This window comes from Phasianus colchicus, chromosome 3 (genome assembly GCF_987193195.1).
Source record: "Phasianus colchicus chromosome 3, bPhaCol1.hap1.1, whole genome shotgun sequence".
Lineage (NCBI taxonomy): Eukaryota > Metazoa > Chordata > Aves > Galliformes > Phasianidae > Phasianus > Phasianus colchicus.
In genome coordinates, this window is record NC_143438.1 from 69624832 (window position 1) to 69636985 (window position 12154).

Here is a 12154-nt window from a genome sequence, read left to right on the forward strand (position 1 = left end):
AATAAGAGAACCCTAAAACTGCATAAATGTCCTTTGAATTTCTGGTATTTATTCAAAATAAGCATAGTTTTTTGAGAAAAATATTGACTATATAAGGAAATAGTAAACTCCCTGAATGATTGTCATCCAATTTAATAGCATTTATTTCATTCACAGTTTTAAAGTTTGTGGCATTTATAATTTACGGTGAATAATGGTGTTTGGAGGAAGATTGCAGATCAAAGTAATTATTTTAATATGCATGACATTTTTATTGTGGCATATGATTCCCAATCATCTTTTCATTTTAAAGGAGCAAAGGAATCAGTGTGCAGTAGCAAGTGTTGGAAAGATTGTAACCCCAAACCAAAGTTTTCGTATGCTATTTGCTAGTGATGTCAGATATTACTTCCCAGGGGTAACACACTTCTCCTAATGTATAGCCCACAGCTGTTAGAGCTTAGTGGTTAATTTTTGGCAAAGTATTGTTGTCTAGCCTTTTAGTCTAGACTACCAACTGAGGTCATGAGAAACAACCTTCCCTTTAGCTAATCACACAGGAAAAAACAACAAAAAACTTGGTAAGCCAATCATTTTGAAACCACTCTTTAAGCTTTATGAAAACATATATCAGTGCTTGCTGATATGATATTTAAAAAGCTTGTTAATATGAAACATAAAATAGTGGTAGGAAAGTTCTAATTAGCAGTACTGTTATTCTCTACCAACATAGGTGTCCTTTGTGGCAGTATAGATGAGCAAGGAAGGGACCTAATAATATTCAGTTTAGCTTCTAAAGTGAAAATAACCACGAGCACAAAACTAAATCTAATACAAAATATATTGGAGAATATTAAACAAGGTAGGTCCAAATTGCACATACTGGATGCATGGCATAAATAGACTATACAGATATCTCGGTATAGATAGAACAGTTTTTTCATTGTAGGAAAATGTATATTAAAACAAACAAATCAAACAACAACCAAAAAAACCTCCGACTGTTTAATAAATGTCTACAGAATCGGTCTTTAAAATCAGGAACAAAGTTATGGCTTTGGAAATGCCAGAAACAATAATACAGGTATTAATTTTAGATTCAGCCCATACGCAGAACAAAGGTATTGTTTTGATTTGACTTTGCCTTCTCAAGTTCATGCAGAATTCATTTCTATACTTATTACAAAGAAGGGTTTTTTTGGACCTCAAAACCTATCTATTCAGGGAACTGTTTAATTATTGATTACATTTATATTATCAATTATAATTAATGATTATTCCCAATCATTTGATAACTAAGAAGTATTCAATTCATACTACTATATTAGTTTTGAGTACTACGGAAATAAGCTCACTATGGTTGAAACTTGCATGCCCTAATAGTTTAAAAGATCAGAATCCTTTTGCAGATATTTTCCTTATGGTCTTTCGGAACTTTTAAGATTACCATTCCAAGTGAGTGCAAATTTGAATGCAAATTGTGAACAGTTAGAAACCAAGTAAAAGAGCTTCAGCATAATCTTTGGCCACCTCAGAAAGAAGACTTTGGGACAGCAAATGGCAGAAGCTGCCCCAACAATTTTTTTTTTTAGAGATGGTCCGAGCAGGAGATTCTCTAACATTCTTAAGTGAAAATGTTCAAGTTTCCTAATTAAAATGAGACATACCATATATCTTCTGGATGCCCTGTAAATCATCATTAGGTAGTTTGAAGTTGTCAGTTTCCATATACTGATAAAATGGAGCCATAATTGCTGTGGGATCATTAGAGTGCTCCAAGCCCAGAGCATGTCCCAGTTCGTGCACAGCAACTAGAAACAGATCATTTCCTATGGAGAGAAGAAAGAGAAACAGTCTTTGAATCTGTGAGTATAGTAAAAGAAATAACACAAGTGGAGCACTCTTCACTTGAAAGACATTTTCATTGAATTTGATTTTACTCATTGATACTTAACAAATCATGAAGGTAATTGTTAAAAATTGTTAATTTTTACTGTTGTTACATATTATATATGATACGCTTATGAATACCATAAGTGTGCTTATTTATTTAGCTAATGCACATAGTTAGGACAACATTCAAGTGCCATAGCTGGCATCTGGTCTTGTGTACAACTTTAGACGTAGGTTTATGGTGTAATTAGCCTAAGTGAAAATGACTGCATCAAGATATAGTTCCAAAAGGTAAATATCCCTGCTGTGTGTAGTTAACTTTATAAACTGAGAACTAACTATGTGGGACAAACCCTGCAGGGAACTTAGTCATTCAAATGCTTGCAGTCAGGCCCCTGCTGATTATTTGCACATGTTGTCCACTTCTGAATCACCGTAATTGAAATCCCAACGTGGAAAATATGGGTGTCTTGCTGTCCTTCTCAAAACAGAATATATATAGATCTAAACAATCAAATGTCAGACTCATGTTATAGACTCATCTCACACTTTAGCTTTTCCCTTCCAAAAATCCACATTTAATTTTCATTACAGACCAATGGAAAAATTAGAAATGCTAGAAGATTTACTGTAAACTCTGAAAAACAAACAAACAAACAAACAAAAAAAGAACAAATTAAAGTCAGTACAACTGTTTCTATTAAAGTTTCAGAGTTAGACCTCTGTGGTATTCATTTTTATTCATTATGTCTTCAGCATATCATTTTATGAGTCTTTTTTACAGATTTGACTGTAGTCAATCTGTAGCAGACTTTGGAAAAAAAGTGTTTTATATCAGGAGAAAGACTGTGGTTACTTGGAGATGTACACATCCAGGGTATTGCTCATTTTTATCACTTAGGAATAGTAGGAATCATTCCTCAGAAGCGTGTTCCTGTCTGACTGACATAAGAATTTTTCTAGATAACCATCTTATGCTGAACTTTTAGAAGGCTGGACATAAGTGAAAGGGGTCCCAACCACATTAGGTAGTTTCTTGTTGAAATGCCATTTTAAGTGATAAAAAATGAATAGGGAAGTAGCTTATTCTGTGGTCTAGTACAGAGCTGTATATTAGGATGAGAAAATATTCAACATTTACTCTTATTCTACATTCTGTACAATTTTTGGAGGTAGATAGTTATTCCACTGCTAGAATTCTAAGAACTATCATAATATAATAATAACAGTAAACACTGGATTTAGGAAATATATATATGTATCAATTTATAGAACCTTGAAGTTATAGTTGACAGCATTTCAATTTTCAAGTGTTTTCTCTTGCTGACATGAAGAAATAAACTTTCTCCCAGGTACATATGAACAGAGAAACCCTTGGCAGTAGATATCTTCATGATATATGGAGACATGCTGGTATTTGTAAAATAAATGTTTGATTGAAAGCATGGAAATAGTCATAGCTAAAACTCTGTTCTTAGTTGACAGCTTTTTCAAGTCTTTCTGATTCTTAATCCAGAAATATGAAAACTAAATGCTTCTGCTCTTTTATCAGTATAACTGTGTAGAAAAAAAATCACATATTTCAAAAATTAATCTGACATAACACACATTCAGAAATGAGAAGAGTTTATCCTATCATTTATAATTATGTGGTTTTCAGATTAAATACTTTCTCAACTATCTATATATATTCGATCCAGTTTTTTATATAGCAAAGAAGATTTTTAGTGCACTGTTGTAATAGGCTTGAGGAGCTTGACTGTCCCTGTCAGAAGTGCTTTTGATACCTGAATTTGCCCTTTTATATCCAGTCAAAACTGATCTTGACATCATCTCATATGAATAATCCACAACTTCTGTAGTTAACCTCAGCATTATAAGTGACACGCAGAAGCAACTCTGTAAAGGTATTAATTCACTCACAATGGAATAATTAAAATCGCTTAATAACAATAACTCGATGAAAAGACATGAAGGAAGATGTTACTGTGCCATAACCATTATATTATGACAAGGCTCACAATTCTTTTCTGAATTTTATGAAAGTTAGAGTTTCAGCACAAGTTTATTAGAATGAATAATTTGTGTGGCATTAAATTGTATATGTAAGATTGAAATTCTTTTTGCTCATCACATTTGGCGAAAAGCTAATTCCTCCTTGACCTTGGTTTCTGTCATCATAATTAAGAATATTAACTGGTCTAAGTCTTTGTATTAATAATTAAATCAACAAGTTGCACAAAGTACTTACTGAACCATTTTCACATGGCTTCAAATTGATATTTGATTCTACCGCAAGGTTATGCTGGTCAATATCTATAAATTAAAGAGTGTTTTACACATGGTATTCAACTCTCTGTTCAACATGAGGGACTAAGAGGTGAACTTGTAACAATTTCTAAAATTTCAGAAACCACACTTAATAAAATAGCCTTGGAAGCATCTAATTCTTCACTCTAATTGTGCCACTTATGCAATGCATGAACGATCAATAGATGCTTTGGTTCTCAGTCAACAGTGTGTCCTTATAGAGACCTCCAGGAATTCCTGTATCTTGTTTCATGCTGACCTTCAAGTCCCTTGAATTACATAGCGAAAAGGAAATAAATAAAACACACTGTGATCTACATATGTTCTTTCCAGGATGATATGTAATGTTTGTACAGCAAAGTACCTCCAAATTACTTCTAAGTGATAATGGGAATATGTCAGAAAACAGGTGTTACACAAAGGGTGGCCATTTATCTTTCTTCCTACGTCTTTTGGGTGGGGTGATTAAGCAAGAATAAAATAATAAATATTCAGCATCTGCTTGCCCTTCCTCCCCTCCCTAGCTTAGTTATAGCCTAAACCCAAAACAAAGGGTCTGTGATAATTTCCAACTTCTGCAATGCAACATGTAGACAAAAGGGGAGCTATAAAATGAGGTAAACCAGAGGCAGAGCAGCCCTTGGAGGAAGCGCACAAGGAGAAAAGGAAGAAGGTCACAGGAAAAAGCTGGGAGAATAATATTCTTGCCTGGGGTAACAGAGTAATTTAACAGGGAACATATTTTCTACTTATAGTCAAATAGACCCATTATTCATAATAATTTCCATCAAGAGTCATGATTGTCTCCAGGGCATCTTGAGTTTAAACTGACCCAAATAACTCAATGCAGTTGAAACTGAAGATTAAACCAGTTCAAGATGTGCTGCATGAGACCACTGCAGGTAAGACTCACTACTGCCATAGTTTCTATCCTTTGAATCTTGTATATAATCAGATTTCTGCAGTTCAGCAATAATTACTCAGACCCTCTTTGATTTTGAAAGCAGACTTGCCTTGAGCACCACAGTATTACTATCACCACTGAGAGCTCTCCTTCTTTCTCTCCAGACTGCATAGAAGAGTACTAGAGACTTCAAGGTAGATAAAATATATAGATCCTTGGTCAGTGTTCAGAGAAAGATGAAGTGTCCAGGCAAGTGCATATTCATATCAATTCTGGCTAACTTTGTTACCATACTGGCATTGGGTATCTTTTTTAAACATTTTCAGTCCCTGCCATTGAATGAGAGAATCACAAATGATTCTGTATATCATTATCCAAGTAAAAAAACACATATTTCAGTCTACTTGTTAAAATGAAGCACTGTCTCAAAAACTTAAAAAAGTCATGAGTAACAGTTAAACTACATGCAGCCATGATGGCTTTTAAACTAAAAGCTGCCACTTCAGAATATACAGTGGTGAATATTCATTGTGATAGTCTCAGTTACATCTTGTTATATTTATCTACAAGGTAGAAGAGAAATATTTCAAAATATATTTCATAAGTATGGAATGTCTGCATCTCTGTTCTTATGTTATTAGTATAGGGATTTAGAATAGACAGGGTATAGGTTCAAACAGATTGTGATTGTTTTTCTTATTCTATCTCAGGTTTGATTTCAGAAAGAAAAAAAATACTGTATAAGGAAATAAGGCAAAAAGATTATTTTTATACTGACACTTTTCTCTGAGGCTATAAACTATTTTAGGCACTAAATCTGCCTGACTTTACAATCACTGTCCAAACCTGAGAATATAAATATGTATTAATATATCAAATATTCAACAGCCAACACTGTGGAGCATGGTGTGCAGAGAAACCTTTTTCTGTAGCTAATACACAATTTTTCATGTCTACAGAGAAAATAAAGCCAATATGTTTGTCCACAGCAAGCTATAAATAAATGCAAGTTCTGGAGACATTATTTCCTGTTTTAATTGGTACATGAGCTTAATTTAGAAAAGTAGTGCCTTAATGGCTTAGCAACCCTTAGATCCATCTCTCGGCCATCTTTTTGACGTAACACTAAATGACACCATAAGGTTTGTCACTTGGCTCTTCTTGGCATGTGACAGTAACTGCTACAACCTATTGCAAGCTCAAAGGTTCTCAGCAGCTTAAATGCCACGTAACTTAAATCGTAAAGACTTCTATATCCAGGGAAATACATGAAGAATCTAGAAGCTGAATTTCAATTGAGAAACAAATTGGAAAACTACCAAAATATTTTATACACTATTTTGTTATTTTTACAACGATTATTCTACTTCATTTTTCACATGATGCAGATAGAAGATTTCAGATTAAATCCATATGAATATGAAATGTTCATCTGTACTTCTGTTACGAATCTATTAAGAACAAGGCAGTACCCCAAAATCAACTTTGTAGTTCATCAGAAAATGGGTTTTCTGATGGTTGCCCCTTATGGGTTGCCCATGAACTTGTCTGAAGTATGTACACTTCGCATTGTCTCTTCATTCATACCACTGACTCACTAAAAAAAAAGCTACTAATCCAAACTTGCTGAAAAGCTGCAAAATTTTGAAAAAGATCCTGACTGTGAATAGCATACAGAAAAAAAATTGAAGTTGTATATCTTTCTTATTATTTCCAGACAGTACAGAATTTTGAATGTGATATTTCAACAGTCAGTGAAAAAAGAAGATTCTTTTTCTCTGTGACCTTAATGTAATACAGCATATACATTATGTATGCACTTACATAAACACACTATATGCATGCTATATAGAGAGCATACATGATCCTAAATATAAATCATAGGCATACTCTTACCCAAATAAAGGTGCCACATTTCCCAACCTAAAAAAAATCATATGCCGTTGCTTGATGTTATCTCAAACTTTTATCAGACATTGAAATTCAGTAGTTTTATGGTTGTATGGGGAAGAATTTTTTGTGAAATGGAAGAGCTGAGATGATGGAGTATCTTTGAGAAAATAAAATTTTTTTTGAAATACATATTATACAGTCTATTCAATTTCTATATGGATTTAATGTACTTATTTTGTGCACACAGTGTATTTTTTTCAACAACTGTTTTTAGCTATTTTTCCACTGTGATAAAAATGAGTGATATGCAAATGTAATACTTTTACTTTGTTATTATGTTATATATCACAAAGTATTTGAAAATTGATTTACTGATGTAAGTAATTTAGAAACAAGCAGTTCATTATACACAAAGAATACTTAGGGTATAATTTAGTATACTTACACCCATGTGTATATTTCTTTTAAAAATATTCTGTTTTAAACAGACCAACAGATTATTGTGAAATCTAAACATGCTTGTCTGTAGTTTGGCAAGGGAATATCTTTATAGGCAGGACTGTCTTAGTGACTCAGTCAATGATCATTGCTGAGATTTGCTAAGGACATGTGAGTTGTGTATGCCCTTTCAGCCAGTATTGTACTGGTTCTGCACATTGTGGGTAAAATATACTCAGGACACTGATCAGTAACATCTCTGATTGGAGCCCACATATAGATCAGCCTCCGCTTTAGAAGGCAGGACATGCAGAAGGTAAGAATTTCTGCTTTATTACTTATAGTCTATCGGTTGCTCTGAAAGTAATGTCCTCTATTTATTTCCATGGAAATTTTGACAGACACAAAAATCAAAAATATCCTACTTGATAGAGCAAATTCTCAGCTGCAAAACAGTTTTTCAACAGTCACCACCATTAACTATGTATTTTCACCATCTACGAACAAGAGGCTGCAAACTGTGCTTGTAAAAATCTACACCAGCACAGGTGACCCACTGTTGCAGTTGCCACTGCTGAAACACAGCACCCACCACCTCACTCTGTTAACAACCACTGTTTGTTTTTCATAAATCTTCAGAAAGCATTGATAAAAGTCAATGGGTGCCGTTTTTTCCACGTGGAGGAATTCAATGACACACCTTTGCTATATATGCACTGTCATGTCAGATGCCATTGACCAGACTGCCCCTCTGCTGTCATTGGTCATATGGCAACAAAATGGAATGGAATATTGGTGGGAAGGTTCAACCTCTACTGTCATACTACCAACACCCACCTCTGACATCATGGGTGAACATAAAATAGGAGGCACTACTTTCAGAGCATCTCCTACACATATTTACAGTTTGCAATTGTCTAGTAAATAGCTTGAAATGGGTAGAATTACTTCACAAAACATTCTGAATCATGAATCAATACCAACTTCTCCAAAAATGGAAAAATCAAGCAGCTGGGAATTATCCTTGGGGAGATAAGAAAGGCACAAGAGTATAGCGATCCCCAGAAAGGTGTCATATATGTGTGTTTTTTTCTGCAAATATGAAATTTAGGGCTTTATTTCACACTTTGAGGAAACTCTGCTGTGACAGAGAGCCTAAAATACTAATAACATCTACACTTATGCTGAATCTGTATCTCCTGGGATTAATTTCCATCTGTCTCCTGCAGCTACCTTCTTCAGCATGCAGGTACACTACTGCATTTCTATACTTTTGTCAGACGACATTTGCATTCAGACAGTAATGAAGCAATACCAGTTAGCAGACTGAAGTTCTATTTTGTGTGTGCTCATTAGTACCTTTAGATAATAATTTTTTAAAATAATCACATTTTAATTATATTGGAATTTTTCAATTTGCTAGTAAAAAATATTTATAAACAAATTTCATTCATCAAGTTCACACCAATGAAAGTGTTTTAAAAGACAATTGTAAGAGTACAAAAATGATGAGGTTGCTAAATAACTTTTACTACTGTAGCAATCTTACTTATTAATGATCTTTCCTGTCTTCTCTTTTTTTTCTGTTTTTTGTTGTTGTTGTTGTTGTTGTTGTTCCTGTGGGAACAGAAAACTAACTCCTTTCTGAAGGCTGTGACAACTTATGCTAGGACCAAAGGTTTGGGTAGGCAAAATATGTACATACAAGAGCATGTATCACATTTTTCAGCTTCTTCATTGTCCTGTCCTTGAGGGTCATTCATATGAAGGAAATGAACAACTTTCTATAGCTGGTTGGTACAGGAAAAAATCCACCGAGTGGGTGAGGATAAAAATAAAAGGGATTTAATTGTGATTGAGTCCCTGTTAAAATGAAATCCTTGCCTTTAACAACAACAAATGTAGATTTTGACTTTAAGCCTCCCAGCTAAAACAATGCCATGTTAACACTCTGTCTATTTTTGTACCGAAGAGATACTCTTTTTTTCTCCATTTCCCCTAATGTCCTGTGTAACCTACTATAAAGAAAAATACATGTAATTACTAGGAGGAAGGTCAAAGTCATGCTGTCTATATTCACAATAGATGTAACTTGCCATGGGGCAGAAATCTGCAAGGGTCCTACAGATCATTGAAATCACCAGAATAGGAGGATGTAGAATTTAATTTATATATAAAGGTTGTGTTGGCTCTCTGCAGAGATAATTTTTTACCCAGTTTCAGTTAAAACTACTGAGAGCAATTATATTATCCTCTAATTTAATTCACACTAAAGCAATCAAAAAGAGGTTATTATCCTATCCAGCTTAACACATCTATATGACCTTTAGATTTTTTTTAAAGATGAAGTGACATAGCATTGCATATTTATTTCAGAATTTTATGTGAATAGTTCATTGTTATTTTATTGTTTAAGCATATGCATTAAAAAAAATCATGATAGGATTGTCTATATTTTTTTTCTTGGTCAGATGATGACAGAACTGGGATTTTTGAATCTTAATTGGCAAAGTGATTAGTAGAAGGAAAAAATCATTAAAATTTCTCTGGTCTCAGAAGCAGGTATGTTTTCTGAGAAACCTGCAGACTTCAAAGGGAAACTTGATCCAAGCATATATATTATATTTTAAATTGAGACAATACTAACCTGGAGATCATAAAAATGGGAAAAGTGACAGAAAGACAAATCTTCCACTTTGTTAAAATTTACTTATATGAAATGCTATGATCTACTGAATAAATCTTCTGTTATCCATGAATATATCTCTATATTTGTTTGGTTTATTTGAGATAGAGGAATAAGTGAGGCACTTGGAGAATGATGTCACTTTGGCACCAGGGAGTCTTGCCATCAGCATGGAGATGCCTGAGAACCAGCTGTGCAGGGCATTCTCCAGGATTAAAGCTCAAAGATGTGCTGGAGAGGCTTGAACACAGGCATGATAGATGGGCCAGAGCCGGACCATGGCCATCCGTCCTAGCTCACTTTCCCTTCTGTTTGTAAGGAGCCCTACTAATCTCAAGACATGGGTCCCACAGCTGGTCTACCACTTTCTGTGCTCAAGCAAGCCTGGAACCATTACTTTCCCCCTGTGCAGCCACCATGGCCAGCCCTATTAGTAACACAAGCGGTCATTAAGAACGCAAACCAGCTAAGGACAGTCTGTTGATATATGTTGCAGCTGTTAGATTTTTCTGAAGCTTAGGCCCTAATATTTTTATTGCTTCTTCTGGAACTGCTAGCTGAAGTGAAACCAGCAACATTAATCCTATGCAACATTACTTCCATAATTTCAGCTTTCTGAGTACACAGTGATTGTTTCAATTCTCCTACTTTGCATCAGTTCACAAACTGTATCAGTAGAAAGGAGCCATATATTATTCTTACAGTAAGGGAAAGTAAATATATATATGCATTTACATATTAAAATATTATCATCAACACATTCAAAATGTAATCAGGGCAATTCTTTTGTGTGTTACCAAATTTAGACTAACAGGAGAGTATTTGCTGTCCCACTACAGGAAAAGGTGCACTGGTAGCCACCTTTTCTGAGTGTAATACTGAACCATTCCCAAATCAGACAACTCTCCTGCGGAGAAAGATTTATTTGTACCCCAACAAGTGCTATTACTTGAAATTAGTTATCACTTCAGTTCTTCTCATCTGAAATTGCATGGTTTCAACACTGCAGGCAATATATCTCTACTTTCACTACAAAGGGTTTCCATGAGATTAACTCAGACATAAACATCAACTTCAGGTCAGATTGATTCCTCTCCACTGAAGTCTGCTGGCTTCTGACTTAGGTTTTTTCATTTAAGCCCATGGCAAAACATTAATTATAAAAGTACAAGTTACAGATTTAATTATTCCGTGAACAAAATCAGGAAACATTCATCATTTACTTGAGCTAGAGATTTAAATTTGTCTGCTACAACAAAACATTTTTCACAAATCAATCTTCTTTTAATTTAACTCATTCTTTTTGATCTTCCTGTTTTCATCTTTTTCCCAACCAGACATTTTAGCTGTAGATGTTGCCAGGTATCAGTGTTAGCTGCTCAGCATTTTTTTGAAACCTAAGCCTCTCATGAAGTCTAAATATAGATTAAAAAAGAAAAAAAAAAGTCCTCAAGAACATATGATTTGAGTATTTTGACATGAAGGTAAAGCACAAATTAGTCTCTGGATTGGAGAACACAGACATATGAAAGTCTTTCATTAGAAAGTCATACAACAATTTTTATAAATTTATAATATAATATTTTTTTATATTTTAGGATTAACTTACATTCTACTTCTGCGACAGCAATCTGCTAATATTTTGCTTAATAGATAAAGAAATATATGTTTATTATAAAGTTCTTGTCTTATTCTCTCAGGAAAATATGATGTTTTCCAGGGTAATCAGGAATGTGATTTTTCAAATTTCCTTTAATCCCTGAAAACATAGGGAAGAGAAGGAGTCAGCGCAGTAATGATATTCTATAGACTACTTGTGGGGAAAAAATCAAATTTTCTAAAGCTGCTGTCTTGGAGAAAAGGTTTCCTTAGATCACATGAGAATTGGGGTGCCAAGACCAATGCCTACTTCAAATAACAGAACTTTATGTTTGGTCAGACAGTTTGAGGATCACAGATAATTCTCCTTCCTAAATTATTTCTACGACTATCTCACAGTGATAAAAATATGATTTCAAACTTTTTTTTTTAATTTATTTTCTATGTATGGC

General features: G+C 34.1%; 1 protein-coding gene across 1 annotated transcript in view; it reads right to left on the reverse strand.

Annotated features, from left to right (window-relative positions):
• MMP16 (matrix metallopeptidase 16) overlaps positions 1-12154 on the reverse strand; it is a 178005-nt gene that overhangs the window by 46431 nt on the left and 119420 nt on the right. The window contains exon 5 of the mRNA XM_031590965.2: positions 1647-1808. Within this exon, the coding sequence (XP_031446825.1) occupies positions 1647-1808 (162 nt within the window). The remainder of the gene's footprint in view (positions 1-1646; positions 1809-12154) is intronic.